The sequence below is a fragment of the Cuculus canorus genome, chromosome 2, assembly GCF_017976375.1.
Source record: "Cuculus canorus isolate bCucCan1 chromosome 2, bCucCan1.pri, whole genome shotgun sequence".
Taxonomy (NCBI): domain Eukaryota; kingdom Metazoa; phylum Chordata; class Aves; order Cuculiformes; family Cuculidae; genus Cuculus; species Cuculus canorus.
Genome location: NC_071402.1, coordinates 15,297,609 through 15,316,973, shown reverse-complemented (window position 1 = coordinate 15,316,973; position 19,365 = coordinate 15,297,609). Strand labels below are relative to the sequence as shown.

Genomic DNA, 19,365 nt, shown 5'->3' with positions numbered 1-19,365 from the left:
CATAAAAAGTGACAAAGATTATTACTCACTACTATCAAAATTCTAAAACCTTATGTTTTTAAATAAAGCATTCGCTGGGTGTAAATAGTACACTGCATAAAACACAGCTAAAGAAAAATTAAATGTATTTACCATTTAAAGTCCCAGACCTGGGTTAATCTCTAGGATATTTCTCCTGTGAATTCATGAGCTTATAATACAGAATGCTTCCAAAAAAACCACCCATCAGCAGGAGGAAATAGATATTTTTCAATCTTCTAAATTTTAAGCCTTTCAAAAATATTTTTTTTTAATTTTAGCAAAGCCAGCTTTCAAAAGCATATTCCAATGTCAAGCTTGAAGAAAAAAAATCTACCTCTGTCAAAATAATTTGCAAACTTTATTGGATTTTTAAAAGCCTGATTACAGGAAAAAACATGCATTAAGCATTTTGCTAAAATTCCAAAAACATAATTGCAGAATGTCATTAGATTCAAAGGGTCGTGTTTATAATAAATACCTGTAGCTTAAAAGCAGCTTGGAATTTATTTAAGAGTTTTAGTATATGAAAAAGGCAAATTCTGACATTACATTGCAATGGTTAAAGCAAGAAACAGCTCAACTGAAGACTACAGAAAATCCCTGTCTTCTCAGGAGGTCTACACTGGTTATACAATACCACTCTGGAAACAGCACTTCACCAAAGGTCTGGCAATTGGCTTCTGCTTAAAACATAGTCTGCTTCATAACATTCTTCAAAGAATTAAACCATAATTGATTCTGGCAGTACACATGGTCAGCATGATGTGCAGGGGGTTGCCAGTGGACATGGGGCCCTTACATAAAGGGCTGTTTTCTTTGTTTAAAATGGAAAAAAGAGTGGGAGGTGTGGAGAACAGTGAAATACAAAATGACTCAGAATCATAAAATATACTTTTTGAATCAGATTATTTCAACAACCACATACGCAAACAGAAGGCTTCAGACGAGGATGGTGGTAGAGCTTCTGAATTGCTAAGGCAATTCACATATTCTTATTTCCATAAAAAAAGATAGAGGCTATAGTTATGTACATCCTTCCAAGTATTCAGAGAATATTGCAAGTGGAACTCCAGAGAAGCCATCGGTATCAGTCTGAAAGTGACGGGGAACGAATTGATCGTGCACTGGCTGGACTGTTAGAGAAAGCAAAGGGATCCTTTTCCTTTTCTTTACTGTCATGTTTATGTTTATGCTTATGCTTATGCTTGTGTTTCTTCTTCTTTTTCTTGTGCTCGTGGTGGTGATGGTGATGGTGATCACTATGTTTTGAGGAGTTTGATTCTTTACTAAAGACAGACAGTGGAGCTGCTGACACAGGGTGCATGTTCACCTCTCCCGAAGATTGCTCTTTACCTAAAAAAATAAGATACAGTGGGATTAATAAATGTTTAACTTGCATTGTTTTCAAACATAAGAAATTCTGAAACATTAGATCATGCAAACATGCAATCTGTTACCATATTTGTACCATTAGCTTTTTGTTTTTTTTCAGAAAGGCCTCCGAACATGCCATTAGTGATCCTGTACTACTCACAGTTCTTACAAAGGAACTCCTTCCTCCCTCAAAAGCATAAATCTATCCCAGACAATTAGGAACTGTAAAGAGCTAAGAAACTGCACATTATACTGCTTCCAGAAATTCATTTTTAAATAGAATAGAAAGGCCACTATACCATGAATAATGAAAATGTAACTGCTTATGAAAACTATGATATAAAGTACAGGACTGGCATAAATTAAAGCATAGTTTTGGGATGTGAACTCCTTTTAGTTAGGAGCTAAAGCTCCCTGCAAGAACATCCCAAACCTTTTGATACTCAACACAAAAATTGCATCTTACAACAAATTTAGCCTATCTACAATATTATGCAAAGCTTTGTTTATAAAGGAAAAGCAAACGTCAAGAAATACAATTCCACCATCTTTATTAGTATATATTTCACAAACACAGTAGAACTGCATATATATTGAGTAACCGTGACATCTGAATCTGAGGAGAGAAAAATCTGATCCATGACCTTCTCAATTCCTGAATGACTTTCTCATTCTCCCTTTGGCTCATTTAATATTTCATTATTTCACGCAAACTGCAATAGCTTCAATAGTAGGGATCAAAGGGCAGAAATCTAAAAGTAGCATCATTAACATGAGGAAAACTTGGAAGGTAGAAAAACTCAAATTCCTTTAGGCAGAAATTGAATCAAATTACTGGTGTTACAAGAATGTGCTTTAACTACCAGGCAAATGGCAAAAAGCACTACCACATTTTAAAGGCAACTACTCCTTTAAGTCTCACTTAAAATGGATTTTCTTTACAGCTGCTTTAAATAGGTGTGCGTTTCCCCCCTTCAGTTTTCAGTGAAAATATCCCTGTTGAATAACAAGGAATTACATTATATACTTGGTAATTATCTTTTTCTGCATATTTGATTTTTTTTTCTACAATATCTCTTTTTGTTTGCTTGGTTGGTTTTGTATTTTTAAAGACAAGAATGATTGTCTATGGTAATGATTCCTGGAAGTCTGAAGAGCCAGCTCCCCGTAGTATGACAAACAAGCATTGAGAAAGATTTCCATGCGATCTTTCTATCCTTATCCAAAAGAGTAAGAACTGATTTGATCAAGTACATATATAGGACAGTTTCTAGACAGCACAGCTGTTCTGGTTTTTGGTTTTGTTTTTAAATATGGCTGGAAAAAACAAAGTCGACATCTGCAAGCAGTGTTTAGAAGTCAGAATAGAAACGCAAAATATTTTTACAGTGAGGATAATCAATGACTTCCTATGGGACGTGGTGGAACCTCTATTGCTTAAGTCTTAAACAGCGAAAGTGATCTTCTAGAAATACATTTGGGCTCAATCCCAAGATGTGAATATAATGCAATATAAAATTCTGCTGATGTTATGAAGGAGGCTAGACTAGAGTCACAGCAGTTTCTAATAGACTTAAATCTCTAATATGCAAATATTTGAAAAAAGTTTAATTTTTAATTCAGCACAACTATGCAGTAGTAAGCACACGTTATCAATGCAAAGTTTTATTGTTAGAACTCACAATGGCTTTACTTATTTGTGTATATTATGGCTGATTGAAAACACACACACAAATTTAAACTTCCACTTGCTGAATTCAATCCACAGTTATGACAACTTTTCTACATTGTTACCTGGGGCAAATCTTGACAATACAGACAGCATGCAGTGTACTGTATTTGATGAAAAAAGGTTCAAGACTGCTTCACAACTTAACTATTTCTAATTATATTCTCTTAAGGGACTTCTACCTGTACCTAAATGGATCTCTGTAACCTGAGTTCATTCTTCTGATGCATACAGCTTTTAGACAAGTAAGGATTTTTTTTCAGCAGCTGTAAGCATGTAAAACAAGCCATTAAACAGAAGACAGAATGGCAGAAAAAGGAGCATATCTGACCCACGCCATTAGAAAAGAAATGATTGGAGGATGTGCCTCAGAAAACCAAAGCACACAGTATTTGACACCTTTAAAAAAAGCCACAGTAATTAAAGCCGAACTGTTGCAGTGACACAAATACAACTTCTAGTAACACGGAAAGCCTGATCGGTGTTCGTGTATACAGAAGTTTATCTATGGTACGAACACATTCTTACGTATTTTCAAGCTACCAGCACATTATGCATGAGGCAAACTAAAGTCAATCTAAAAAAACCCAACCCAAACCAAAAAAGCTACACATGACACACAGCCTTAAAACTTCACAGTTCCATTAGTTCCGAATTGTGAAGTTACTTTCCTATGGAAACAGAACCTGTAATTCTAGACACTACATTTGTAACAACCTCAAACCAAAGCTAAGCCTCTGAGCTTTAAAGATGTTAATCCAGTATAACCAGGATTAGGACATGGACTTAAGTCTGCAGGGATGCTGCAGCAATAGTGTTGAGTGCCAGCAGAGACCAAGGATGCAATCAAACAGACCCTCTCATCACTGTTGCACTACCTGCCACTTGTGCAAATTTCCTACTTTTTACTGAACTACCAGCTCTGCTACGGCAAGAGTCTGCATTATCACTTCTTCAATTATTTCAGGTAGGTCATTACAAAAATCTGTTCTTTAAAGCAGTTAAACACCATCAACTGGAGCAAGTTAGGCAGCAAATACAAGAGTAGCTTAAGTCAACAGGACTGAAGGGGTGGTCATGGAGCATCTAGAAACTGAAAAAGGCAAGAATATCTTCATGAAGGGGGAAAAATAGGACCTAACTGTGACTCAGGGGATACTGATGCTTAAAGAGACAGTATCCATAATATGGCACAAACGTCAATAAGAAATGAAAGAACGTCATTACAAAAACTCTACTATTACTAAGCCAGTACCAAGAGTACACATGCACTTTCTTCATAGAGGTCAAGAACACCTATAATCTGCTGTTTTTTTAAATGCAAAAATAACAACTGTTCAGAAAATTTGCTCCTGCTGTTAAAGAGTGCTTTAAAATCAGGTAACACATACAATTATCCTGGATGATAGCTCAGAAAGGATGCACACAGACTAGTGAATTCAGTTTACTGTAAAAAGGACAGACTTGAAAAAGCTCTATAAAAATTTTTACAGATTTGTACTTATAAAATTCACCGTCAAACTTGCAGAATGCTTTTTCTTCATTTATTTCTTTTCAATTACTATCTACTTAACGCCCATGCCAGGACCTTGCCCAACTAGGAAAGCAAGGCTAAATAGGAATTGGTTTACAGGGAATTAATATCATCCTCATATCAATAAGGGTAGCAGGACTGCTGCAAGGAGGTATGGAGCACAGCCTCTTCCTGCAGGGAACCCACTTCCTCCTGGCAGAGGCAGCAGGACTGGAATCTGGATTTCTCAAATCACAGAAACACACAATAAGTGGAGGGTGAGCCCAGGAGCTTGCTTCTGAAGTGGTTAGTAGCATTCCTTGAGAGAAAATGCACATACATGTGTCTATCCACTTGGATCTCTTTCTGTTTGAGATGCGGAGATTCCAGTGTAATTATTGGCTTCATGGTGTTCCAGCTAGCTGGACAGGTGTTTAAAATTAGACTGGATTACTATCCCATGGAAGAAAGATCAGAAACCTTGTCACAGGGATCGATACAAATGCTGTAGATATTGTAAGAGAGAATGAAATATGAAAACACCAATCTCAGTTTAGTTTTAGAATGAAAGAGGTTTTGATCTACGTAAGCTTTGAAATAACATTTTCCGTCATAATAAAAATCACAGTCAGATAATGATAACATCCTGTTCACCCATTATCTTGGGTATGTTTTCTTCTTTTTAAGAATCACCGGTGCGTGAACACTGAACAATGCTGTCAGATACAGTGCTTTACCTATTTTATTTTTGTTCCTGAAATTTACAATTTGGGAATGCGTAACTCAAGACTTTAACATGCTAACACGCTTTCATAAGATCTTCCATATGGTCTCTCCTATATTTCTGATTTTGTGTGAGAAGTGTAGGACACAACAGACTTCCAGTCTCTGTTTCTTTGCATGCAAAATCTATTTAAAACAGCTGGACTTCTCCAAATTGACACTTGTGAAAAATGATCCCATTTGCACCCTGATTTATTCAAACGTCAGAGAGAGAGAAACCGACTTTACAAAGCATAGCAAAGGAAAGGCCCATGGGTCCAGTGTTCCAGCTGAGGACAGGCGGGTGCTCCAGAACCTGACACTGACCACCTCTGGGAAGAAAGGGACTTCTTCAACACAAGCATGCAAACAATGTGTTTATCCCAAAGAAAGCTCGTTAATGAAAAAATAACGCACTCTCTTTGCCTAGCAGTTGAACTGCAGCTCTGGGTAGCATTTTCTCTGAAGAGAACACTAAAAAACCTGAACAGATCTTGAAAATCATTTGACAATTATCTTGTTTATCCTTATTTTTACTTTTCTTTTTTTAGTATTATCCTAGAAAAACCCAAAACACACTATTTTTTAATTTTATGCTGCATTCCTTAATCTGTTGAACCATCAACAAAACATATACAGAAAGTTACCAAGTATAAATATAATTCCAAGCTTCCAGAATGAAAGAGTGCTTTCTCATTTGTGTTAAGAAGCAGAATTTTCAAATTATGTGTCTCTGAAAAAAAGTTATTCATTTTATGTCTAGTAGAGTGCTCTTTTAAAGACCATGTGACAAAATTTCAGAGTGAGAAGTAAAGGTCTAGTAAAAAAAACCAAAAACACTCAAAATTTTTCTGAGGATGCACTAAACAAATCAGTTAATTTGGCTCCAACATAAAAATTTTAATTAGTTCAAATTTACAGATTCACTTAACTTTAAATTTTTAGTGGAATTTACATCCAGATGGATAATTCCTTATACCAAAGGATAGCCTCTGCCAAAGTACTGTAAAGATGAGCTGGTGATTTAACTAAAACATAATTTTAACTGGTAACTGTTAATTAATTTTCTCATTTGGCTTTCATTTCACAAGTATATTAATTTGTCCTTACATTAAAATAACAGCCTAACTATGGTGTTATTTTTACTACATTTACTTTAACATCCCAGAAAATTGTACAATATTCCCTACCCTATAGAAAAAGAAAATTTAAATCAGTACATCAATTCAGAATACTTTGTCTCTCTAACAGTTTCAGGTAGTTCATTTGAAAAATTAGTTACTACCCTTATTTATCTTCTAGGTTTGAGAGTGATAGTGTTTTCTCAGCTACAATATTACGTTGTTTTTATTAAATCATGTAGGTGAGATACAGCAGCCACACAGTGATGCAATTCTCATTCATGTTGTCACTTAACCTGCAGGGCTTAAGTTTGTATTAAAGCTGTTTTAATACACCTTAAGATAAACCACTTGAAAACACGCTTCCATATGAAGCGTACAATCAACCGAATAATGTTTCAGGGAGGCAAAAATACCTACAGAACCTCAAAGCCTATGAGTTACCAGTTCACAAGCAGTTATATTTTAGGTAATAAAGTCAACATATGTGTAATGGATAATATCAAATACTATATTAATATTACATGTTATTAAAGGGTAGTCGAACAGAACAGTTCCAAGAGCTTTTCCCTCATTAAAAAGTAAAGAAAAACCCCATAACTGTCAGTGGTGTCCTCATACACAAAAAGCGTTCATTTGTCTGTGTGGTGATGTTTCAGTAACCCTTTCTGACAAGGAGCCACTAACTAATGGCTGAACAGGTTGCCCAGGGACGCAGTGGAGCCCCCATGCCTGGAAACATCCAAGGTCAGGTTGGATGGGGCTCTGAACAATCTGATCTAAAGATGTCCCTGCTCCTGTAGGACAGTTGGACTAGATGACACGTAAAGGTCCCTTCCAACCCAAACCATTTTATGATTCTACAATACTAACTTTGAGGTACTGGTGCTCTTCTAGCTACCTCTGTTAAATGCACTGAGTTGTAGAGGATCTTTTTATACAGTTCAGACTAAATTCCTATTAACCACTGTATTCACACCTAAAATGTGGCAATTCGCACCATAGACTCAAATCTACTGTTGGAAACGTACTGTTCAAACATACTGACTACAGTAGTTTCCCTCTAGACTTTATTGATGTATGTACTGTATCCATTTCCAAACCATTCCAGAAAACAATTTGATCCAGCCAAATCATTATTTCCTGCAACTGCAGACAGTAACCGTGATAAACAAAACCACAATCCAATCAAGACAAACAAGTGTGTCCTATACCTTTGAAGTTTTGTGTATATCTACATGGTAAACAGAATGACCTACAAGGTCAGTAGTGGAAATTTCCAGTTTCATTATTCTGGAAAATAGTAAATGGATTAAAGGAATGGCCAAAGGATTTTTCTGATCTGAATTTGAACGCTTAGGATGCATCCTCAAAGCTCACGGTTCCTCAACGCCATCAGAAAAATAACTGCCAGTGCACAAAGAGTACATCACTGTACGTACTTTTATTTTCTTTTGTAGAAAAAAAGATGAGAGTGTTAGACACTGCTTTGTATCAACTATCGAACTACCAAAAATAATTGGGAAAATTCTAGTTAAATATTTATCTGTTATGACCTGTTAAGCTATAATAACATATAACTTCATTGGTAGATCATGAGGGCTACAGATCGGCATTTATTTCGGAAGCAGAAAAGAACAGGCCAATCAATAAGCACCAACACATACAGCTGAACTTGTTCAAGGTTAATTTTAAAGCAGTGTGTCTTCAGATGAGTGAAATATTAAAGTAAATAAAGAAATGTATCTAATCTTATTTCACTGAAGGTAATAATGCATGACAAAACACCTTACACTCTGAAATGAAAGTTTAATTCTATTGGTCACACAAAGTCCGATCTCAAAATTCTAATAGGGAGCATTACTGCTATTCCTGATGATTTAGTAGCAAATAAAAATCTGTTCTCGCATTAGAAATGCAATCTCAAACAGCTTTAGAGGCTCAAAGGAGGCTACCATGTTTCTATTTCTTAGGGCAGACAAATAATCAACGTAATATCATTCCTCAGACAGTTCACAACTGATGTTTTGTTTGCATCAATAATTTCTTGAAAAATGCTCAAAATACCTTATAACTACCAGAATCCACCGTTCTATTATTGTAGACAGGATGCTTTGGTAGGATTTAAAACACTTCCTATACAAACAACTACAAAAGGGGCTGCAATTATAGTACTGAAACCTGTAGTCCTGCAAGAGTTTTAGTACAAGTCTTCTTTTACTGCCTCCACAGTGTGTCTCAGCCCTAACCTTTCACATCCATGAACAGAAGCATACAGGAAAAAAAAAGAAAGCTTTTAAAGGAAAATAATATTTTCCTTGCTTTACAGGGTTTATATGAACTTGAACAAATAACAAATTATCATTCGAGGTGGTGCAGGGGAAAAAAAAAAAAAGCGAGTGAAAACACAGATACAGCAGGATTTAGACCCAACATGAACTTCCTCCTGGCAGCTGCTGTTCGCAGGCTGTGTTTGGCTGATGACCTAACACTTCATGTGACATGTGGGGACATAACCCACAGCTGTGAGAGGAGAGCTGAGTATGGCCTAAGAGCTCGCTGCCTTCCAAGTAAAATCACACAACTAGGGCAGATACCAAACCTTACAGATTTACTAACAAGATACTGATACCATTTCAGAACCTGTTGGCAATCTATTTCACAATAATCACTCACTGAAGTGCACCCATCCTCTGTTCTTGCTCCAAAAACTCAAAAGCCCTCAGGGAATATTATCAGCAACTCCTTTGTAAAACAGAACACTCCTATGTGTGAACAATTTTATTTACGTATGCTTCTATTTTTCCGCATCTGTTTGGCATTTCTTCTCAGAAGTATGCCATTTCCTAAAGACTGAACTGTCTTTATTTCCTCAGTATGAAATCCATACATCTCTGCTTCTAAGAAAAACACTAAGAATAAGAAACAGGTGAAATTTTAGAAGCAAAGAATATCTGAGGTGGAACTGCTTCTAACCGCACAAACCGAAGAAAATGAAATTAATCTGAACTGTTTCAAAATAATGCTTTTCAAAGGCTTATTATCTAAAATTAATCCTGTGGCAAAGAAAACCAGCATTTGTCTTATTTATTACCTAGGAAAGAAAATATATTGTAGTGTGCTGAATGCCTAAATGGCAGAGGTGAGAAGGTCATTCAGCACACAAGTGAAACTCCAAGTAGCTTTTGTCTGCTGTAGGTCTACAAAATCAGCAGTAAACTGGCCATTACTCCAATCCTGATCAGACCTTAGTCTTTCTGAACTCTAGTGCAAACTTAATATGCAACAGTCTTAGAGCACAGAGCTGGCTTACAAAGGGTCCCGTAAGCCCTATTTGTGAAGCATTTGGCAGAGTTTTGTTTATGACTTTATATTCTGTAGAGTGGCTAAATCTAGTAAAAAAAAAAATGTTGCAACATATCATGTAAGAGTTATAAATATTAATTCTCAGTGGACCAGCTTCGCACTTGCATGCCCTGGATGCGTCATTCTTTGCTGTAACAGAACAGAAATGTGATGGTTGACCAGAACACTGAGGACAAAATTCAAAGCAACTCTGAGAGGTTTAAAATAAGGGCTGTGCAGAATGAAGCTCCAAAGAACAACCTATATGCAAGCCTTCCCTTTACTCTGCTGAAATGCTGATGATTTAGGCAAAAAGTTGTGAGTTTTGCTACTCTCCATATCTAACAACAAATCTGTCCTGGTGGAGCTGGCTGTACAGTCACTAACCAAAGGCCATCTGGAATCCAGAAACTAGACCTCCCTGTGTTTTATGTCCCCATATGAACTTAATTTGTTAGCTGAACAATGACAGGAGTCACCTTTTTTTTAAAAAAAAGCAGAAAAACATAGAACCCCTTAGTGGCTAGAGCATCTGCCAAGGAAGTAAAAACGTTGAGTCTTACACCCTAAGGGAGTATGAGCCGACAGCTTCCACAGCCCCTGCCAGCAGCAAGGCAGGGGCCTCAGCAGGATACTCAGAGCAGGAACAACCACCAGCCCTTCTGTTAAATGAGGCCACTAAATTGCCAGGTCACAGGGGAAGCAGATGAGATCACCTGCCAGCACAGCTCAGGGCCTAGGGGTCTAAAGATGGAACCAATGTTCAGTATCCTGCTGCTAAGGTCTACTTGTGCTTTACATCAGGCAACCACTGGACAAAAAACAGAAAAACAAGCAAGAGGGTAATTACTCCGAATCCTACTTCTAAAGCTAAATACTCCACTTTTACACATTCCAGTACTGCAACCTTAAAACCTTTTTTTGGTGGTGTACCCAGGATGTCTCAAAATGCTTGTTACATAGCCACCTTACCTCAGCTTAGCTCCACTGGCACATTCTGGAACTAAAGTTAAGAAATGTGGTTAAAACACTTTGAGAAAATGAGACTAAACGTTGAAGTTCTTTGCTAGGGACAGATAAGCAAAGATGGTGGAAGTTCACCAATGGAAGATCAGTCTGCCTTATAAGGTTTTTAAAAAGTACTACCCTTTGAGAAGTAATTTTGTCAAACATTTCAGGAAAAAGATACTAAGAGAAATAGTAAAACAAGTGCTTTAAATATAACTATTTTACTCAGATGTAACCTTTTCAATTTTGAAAAGCCCTTCAAAGTGTCTTTGAGGCCTGCATGCTTTTAACTACCGATATTAAGTTATAAATCATTAAGATTATGGATCTTTTCTTTTACCTGACGAGTCTTGCTATTTTTTTAAAGGTAATCTTAAAAATTATTATTTTTTAAATGACAACTATGGCAAAATAAGTTTGACCTAATTGCTTATGTGGTTCTATTTGAGCTTTATTTTATTTTAGTCATTCCTTAGCTTTTCACTTTCATAAGCATGATACATACTTGCCCCACTCAGGTATGTATGAAAACACACACGTACACAGTTATTGATAAGTATACTGGAAGCTAAAGAAATGTTCCTATGCACCCTTTATATGGGTCCTTTAATTCAGTCAACATTTAACACTTACCAGCACTGTATGCATAGGAATAAGCAGCAGCAAAAAACATCCCACAACCGAAATAGTTGAAAAATTCACACTTTCATTTTGCCAATAAATTTACTCATACCTGGTGTGGATGGTCTCTCCAACATATTCAAATGATGGTAAATAAAGGCTTGACTGTCATGAACTGTGTCCATATCAATTTCCTCCTCTTCTTGGGAGTTTGAGAACTAAGATATCAGGAAAAAAAATAAGCAGATGCTCATAATTCATAGGAAGATCACTAAATAGAACTTAAAATATTTTATTTTTGCGGTAGACTGGGGGTGAGAGGGAAAGGAAGTGATATCTACCACTGCAAAGGAATAAAAATTCCATAAAATTAAAAAGGGCCAGTGTCTGATATTTTTAATTTACTGTGAAGCTGTGTGAACAAGAGCATTATCTCTCTACTTTAGTTCTTGCCAGCCAATAAAGAATCTGATTGGAAATGATTTTGCCAAAGTAAGCATAACAACTACTGTACATATATATATAACATATCTTTTGTTTGAACACAGCTTTAAAGAAAGTCAGCAGAAGCCACTGCTCTTACTCTGAATACCCTACATGTTGTGCAAGTTGAATTTCCATTTCTTACTCTGATTTTGAGTTTGACTTTACTGTCTTCATTCTTCTCTAGTATTTGCCCTGGCTCCAATGGAGACCCGAGTGGCATATCAGCTTTCCTCTTCACCCCCTGCTGATGACCAGAAATGCTGGATGCTGTTTCCTTAATAAGTTGATCATCCTCCTGAAGCAGCATTAAAAGACCAAAATTAGAAGATAGCAAGAGCCATGTTTCAGCCTAAGAGACCTGATAGCCAAAAACACTTCTAAGTGGGTGATTTGAACAAAGTTTTCCCTGTAGTTCTGGCAAAAAGTATTTTCTAAAACCCTGTATGGATTTGTGCCAACCTCTCCTACAAACATAGTTTTTCTTTACTTCTATCCCTGCTCCCTCTGCATATCTAGCACTGGCATCTTTTCTGTCCCTTCTCACAATCATGGTACTGTTGGTGTGCAACAACATTTGCTGCCACTGAATAGCCTTTCTATAAATCCGTGCCTTGCATACTCTCCTCAGTCCAAATATCAGTTGAAAAACTGTGATAGCCTCTGATCTACAAATGGGATTTAGCTAACCATCTTTTAGTTAGCTTTAAAAACCAGTGCTTATTTTGTTGAATACAAATCATAACAAGCACTTACAACTTGTTGGGTATTTTCAATTTCACAACAATATTTGAGTTAGTTTCATAAATGAATGCTTAAATTATCAACAAAAAGAGGGTCAAAGGAATATAAAAATAGCAGGAGAGTCTACTGAGTTACTCATACAGTCATTAAAATAGGAGACAGAAGTTCCAAGAAGTCCAATACACAAAATGCAGAAGGAAAAATAAAGTACCCACAGAGGCAAACATAATTAAAAGCCCACTAAAAACTAGACAAAAGTTGTATCATAGACTCTCATGAGCGTATGCTGCTCCACTAGACTGCTCTTCCTCTGTCCTACAAAGGGCACTCTAACTCCACAAACTCTTCTCCTGAACAATTCAAATTCCATTTTAAGAAGTGGGTAACTTGTTACCATCTCGAGCAAATTCAGTGTCACAAATCTATCAGTACTGATTTTAACATGCTTCCGCTCTCTGAATATAAAGTCTGCTTTAAAGAAGCTATGTAACCTGATGCATTCTATCACCTGTCAATTCTTTTTTACCTCTAATACGTTTCCCTGTTTCATCACTGTTATTTAACAAAACACACTGCTGTTGTGAAACACTTGTTTAAACTTTGGTTGAAGCCAGAGGCAGCCTTTGTTTTATAGCACTGACTTGAGTTTTTAAAAGGAAAATCTGTTCCCTGAATTTTGCAGGAGTTACAATGGAAATGGTAACCCTAAAGTAAGAAGTAGGAGAATAGAGATGAGGTACATGAGAAGATACAAGGGACAAAGTGTGAATTGAGGCTTATACGAAAGCTGTATTTTCAGACTAGCATAAGCCAGTACTGCTGCTAAAAGAAGCAGCCTCTTCCCTTTCACACACATCTGTCTTGGGCTGCCACAAGCATTTGTACAACTACATGATGAACTGGACCAGGAGGCTGACCCAGCAGGAAATATCCGTTTATAAAAAAGGTACTTTCAAGCAGATCCTCTCTTGATCCAGCTCTCTACTCAGCAACAACAACTGTGCTAGCACAAGGGAGAGGACAGAAAATGAACAGTTAAGAATTTTCTGATTAAGACAGTCTGGCTGCTTAGAAAAGTCTGGATATTCACTGAACTGCAGCCTAAAAATCTGCCAACAAAATGTCTCCGCTATTTAATTCTGATGTCTGTGTGCAGCAAATTAGGCCTTACTACATGTTCTGTAAATATGTAGGATAGCTTTAGTGGTATCTGACTCCATCATCATTTTCTCCCCCTACTGGAAAGGGCGTGCAAGGTACCGTGATGATCTGCACTCTCAGTATACTTCTGACTAAAAACAACATAGAAATTAACTACGGGATTGACAAAGTAAACCACTCCATTCAAAAGGATGTAGAGTTTCAAACATAGTAACCACATGCGCAGATTCTCTTTCATTATTTACTCCTAAGTGGTTTCAATCAAATGCAGTTTTTGAAACTAGTAAGAAAATTATTCATTATTTCCATGTCTGTTCAGTTTCTTCCTTCATAATTAATTTTGTCCAACAAAAAAGCCTTAGTCTTGCAGCAATGGTGGTTGTTTTTAAGAAAAATATGACTTGAATAAGATCCGTTTTCTAACTACACAATGGATTACGTGTTAAGTTTGAAGCTTCCCAAGCCAGAAAGATATTACACTTAATGTATGTGATTTTTCAGAAGCTGTTACAAGTCCTTCAGAGCAGAGTGCTAAGTAGTTGGATTCAAGAGTTCAATGAAAATGTTCAAAGCTGTTTTAAATAGAGGTGTATCTATGTATATTAGCAGTAATAAATTTTCTGATGAAAGGTTTTGTTTTTGAAAATTGCATAACTTGTCTATAACCAATATTCTTAGTGTAATTAAAAAAGTTTTCATCACAGCATCAAACATTTCTGTGAATCAATTCATGTCTCATAAGCAATACAAAGTAAAGTTTTATAAAGAACAGAAATGATGAGGCTAGGGGAAAAAAACAAATAAAAAGTTTGCATACACTATGAAAAACAGTTGAAGTGCAAGAAGTTATGGTATATGCCAGCTTTTCAAGTGGAAGGAATAAAAAGTAACAAGGTGTGACAGTAGCTTAAGTAAAGCATGAGAAGCTTGAATACAATACAAAATTAAATCAGCAACCAACGCAAGGACTTGGAGCCAGGTGAATGGAATGTATGCAGATGGTTTGTGCTTACGGTGTTCTGAAATCCTACTAACTGTCCGTGATTGTTAGTACTATTTACAGGTTCCTGATTATTTGCAACTGATTCAGGGATAATCGTTGGATTAAGTACAGCCTTCTTCTCCTTCAGATTAAGAACAAGTCCAAGCTCTGGCAATGGTAAACAAGAAGGTCTGCTGAGGCCAAAAAGTGTGAAATAGAGGTCCACAGCACCACAACGTAATCTCCAGTCATGTGAAGTTCCTAAAATCCAAAAGACATTATTGTTAGTACAGATACATAATTTTCTCCTCTCCCACAAATAAGACAGTTTAAGTGATCTGGACCCACCAGACTATGACATTTTCTGTACTTAAGATGCACTTCTTTCATTATTCCTGCCTCTTATTGACTCAAACTCACCTGCCACACCCCATTTAAAAGGAAGGCTTTCAGTTGTTTGGGTTGTAAACTGGACACGTTCAGTAGAACAAGACTGAGAAACTAAGTGCTATAATAACGTAATGAAAAATAAAAGTAAAAATAAAAACGTATAGGTGTTATATTATTTTCAAGTTTCACTTTAGGTTTTACTACCAGACAATTAAATAGAACATTTTGTTACCAAACTGGCTTCCTGTATCTGTGGATTTAGTCACACTTGCCTATGTATTCCATGAAATGTAGTAGGAGCCTTAAGCATGACTGAGATCTGCACCCTCTGGAAACCACACTGATAGAGAACACAGATCAGCAATGCATAAACATACTTTCTGATGTCACTTTAATGTCACGTATTTCACTGGATAGTCAATACTTTAATTCGTATTCATACTGGATGAAGCAATGCTTCATTGATTTCATTTTTCATTGCAAACTGTGTACTGCTTTTATATCTTTATACACAAATGTTCAAAGCACATTTGGCACCAATCATAGCAGAAGACATCTAACATCTGGTGCGACGCTGCAAATACAGTGATTCTGCTATTAACTCAGCCCAGCTCTTGACTGATTGCAAGTTTATTGAACATATTGTTCCACAGCCGGAATAGAACTATATCTGGTAAACAAGACACAGATTTGCCAACTGCCATGTTAATGTGGCTGTGCAAGACTTGGCACAAAATAAAATTGCAAGATCTATCCTTATAAATACTAAATTTCATGGGGCTAAATAGTGTTTTAAGCAAACTAGCTGTACATAGACTCGAAGAGTAAGTTTCATGAACAGCTGGGTAAGGATAAAGCAGTATGAATACAAATCTGGACATCGCTAACGTTAAAATACTCTCTGGGGAATGACACATCCACAAATTATTAATTTTTAAACTATTCTAATATTTTAACAATAAATAATTTACTCAAATTCTTAAACTAGTACATCTTAAAATGCTATTATGAATTCCCATTCAGTATCTCCCTCCTTTTCCAGCAGAACAGCTAAGCTTAAATACAATTAGTTGCTGAGTTTCTCTGCAATCTGTGGAACTCGTGAGCATTATCAATCTAGTGCAGATTAACAGAGAAGGAAAAAAGAGAATACATCAGTCAGAGTCTGCTTTCCATTGCATGTGCTTACACTAAATGAAAGCAACTCACGATTCTAGAATCATGCAGCTTTAAACCTGCCTACTAACTTGTCTCACACTAACCAACGCTTTTTCCAGGCACTCTGGAATGCTAGTTATCCCTTACAGAAAATAAATTTAAAAATTGTCATCTTCATGTGTAGAAATTTAAGTACTTAAAGCCCCATGCACCATAACAAGAATGCATACCCTACTCGGTACTTGCAAAAAGAGGTAACTGTTGTGAGTAACTGCACTTACTCATCTCTCGAGAAAAAAAGATAAACAAATTCTCTGATGGGAACATAAAAATTGTTTATTTTCTGTGCCTGACACTTGGCAAATCCTATGAAATAAACTACTAGTAGTCTCGCACTTCGACTTATGGAATGTAACTGTAAAGTTTTAAACACTAAAAAGAATGATGCGCAGAGAACAGACACCCTTCAATGACCGAAAAAAAAGCAATATAAACATTTATATGTAATATATGTAGTAATGTGCCACATGTTACAGGGCAGTTTCTCAGGACTGGATAAAACTGCCTCCGTAATGAAAAACAGGTCAATGGTAAAGATACAAGCCCTTCTCTCACTAAGATCTTTCGTAATCACACAAGACAAATTGGGTCTTAGCTTTATAACACACTCCTAAAAATCTTAATTAAATCATCTATACAAATGTTATCTTCTCACATTCTCTCAGAGTTTAGTAAAAGAGGACAAAGAGAGACTATATAATCTAAACCAGGCTATTAAATAAAAGGTAACACAGACACCATCATTTGAGGAAACATTTGCTTCAAACGTCTGGTTCAAAGAATCATTCTATGCCAAAGCACACAGAAGCACACTACAGTAGTAGAAAAAGAATGAAAAACAAGGTTTGGTACCCTGTGTCACTGAGAAAGTTCTTGAAGTACCTACATTGCATTGAACTTCTGAGACTGAATCTTCAGTTTCTAACTATTGAAACTAAGACAGCTCTTGTCATATTAAGGAAGTCTTTAACACTTGTTTAAAAAAAACTTAAAATGAAAAAAAAAAACAAACCAAGAAACCAACCAACAACAAATGAAGAAAAAAACAACCTGAATTCATCAGTTTCCAAAGCTGATCTACCAAAGCTTCATTGCATAAAGGGGAATCCATGTTCTTGGTAAAAGGTGGATTCTTAGTCAGCATATCCAGAATCTTATGTCTGAAGGAGAAACAAAACCCAAATGAATACACTACAAACACAAAGTCTATACACTTTGCAATATTCCTACCAACTTATTCAAATACAGGATTTCTGCCACAATTTCAACCAATGTTTTATGCTTCTGGGTCTTCCTTTTGTCCACTACACAGATAGATAAAACTGTCAGTATGTGTCAGCATACAAAGATTTACCGTCAGCAATATAATCTATAGATAAAAGCAGCAGGATGTGACTAGACATCACTATTAATAGTGAGGTAGAAAACGGTAGGCCGCATTGTGCTCTTCTGTTTAGTAACGATCTTTGTTGCACACGGTCTTTTTGATAATTACAAACATGGAGCAACACTGGAAAATAAACTCCTTGCATACTGACAGCAAAGAATTTTTAAATCACTTTATATGTTTATGACCAATACAAAATGACAGGACCAAAACCAGTGACCTGCAGATTCTTCTAGAAAGGAATACTGTCACCTCTTAAGTTACACTGGTGTATAAAAATTCTGTACTTAGCGTGTTTGCTTACAATATTTACACACCAAGCTGAAAGTAGATATATTGTTTTCTCCACTTCCTCTCTTTTAACTTTGTCTTGAAAACATTTTATGAATGAGAAAATAAACAAGAGAATTACTTTAATTGTTTTCACTGTACAGACCAGAAGAGGCCTACGCACAGCACTCAATAAAAATTTAATTTTATTTGTATCTTTTTAAAGAGTAGTTTAAATTTTAACTCCTCTTTAAAAATATACAAATCAAATGAAACGTCCTTCCTGGACTGAAACTAAACCTCCTCTAGTGAATCTAACTGCATTTACTTTCACTAACAAGAAAGACAAATAAAATCGAGAAATATCTTGATCTTTGTAAGAAATCACCTATATAGGGAGATTAAAGTAGTAATACTTTTAATATAATGGAAACTTAGTATTTTAATGGTGGCCTTAAGAAGAAAAGTGTGGAAAAACAATGATTATGAATCTCGGTGTTCAAAGTTTTATAATGAGGGTGCTAAAATATCCAAACACTCATTGCGGAAAACAGGGTTGAAACTAGACAATAGCAGAAATTACATCATATTTTTATTTGTTATCCTTTCACCCCATCTACAGTCTAACAATTGCTTTACACTCCTTGCTGGCAAAACATTGTGCCCACTATGTCTCAACCTTTTTCTTCCCTAAATACTGTTAAGACTTTGCCATATGCAACATCAGATTTATACACTTTATTAATGATCAGAAAAAGACCTCTAACTTCAGCCTTCCACTACAGGGGTAGAATATTAAAGATTACAATAATATCATGGAGAATAACAACACAGTATATTAATTTTTGAGATGTGAACTGTTGAAACATCAAAACACATTTCAATTACATAAACTAATAGGAAGGAAAAAAAGTTTTGTGAAGAAGTATTAATCAATTAAGCTTTTGATCTGTTCTAGTAATTCCAGACCAAGAATTTACTTATTAGACCCAGCATTAGTAAAAACATTGGCTCTTTATTAACTCACTAACCTTATGTAGGGTACGGGATCATTCTGAACCATAGTAAGCAGCCACTGTAGCTCTTCATAGCTCCTATCAACTGTATAGGAAAATAAAATTAAATGCCTACAGATACACAAACTGGAAGGATTTTGATCAAGACAATCAGAAGTTTCTGATTTAGCACACAGAGCCTGAATCACTGCAACTAAAGATGAATTTCATTAATTATAGT

The 19,365-nt window shown here is 36.0% G+C and overlaps 1 protein-coding gene across 2 annotated transcripts in view; it reads right to left on the bottom strand.

Moving 5' to 3' along the window:
* Positions 1-366: 366 nt before the first annotated feature.
* Positions 367-19,365, bottom strand: part of TAF2 (TATA-box binding protein associated factor 2) — a 61,037-nt gene continuing 42,038 nt past the window's right edge. Inside the window, exons 21-26 of one of the 2 annotated variants that reach the window (XM_054058139.1) lie at positions 19,161-19,230; positions 17,523-17,632; positions 14,896-15,125; positions 12,123-12,275; positions 11,607-11,712; positions 367-1,374 (exon numbers count right to left, since the gene is read on the bottom strand). In XM_054058139.1, coding sequence (XP_053914114.1) covers positions 1,109-1,374; positions 11,607-11,712; positions 12,123-12,275; positions 14,896-15,125; positions 17,523-17,632; positions 19,161-19,230 — 935 coding nt within the window. In that variant the 3' untranslated portion in view covers positions 367-1,108. The remainder of the gene's footprint in view (positions 1,375-11,606; positions 11,713-12,122; positions 12,276-14,895; positions 15,126-17,522; positions 17,633-19,160; positions 19,231-19,365) is intronic. The other variant, XM_054058140.1, reaches the window with a different exon arrangement.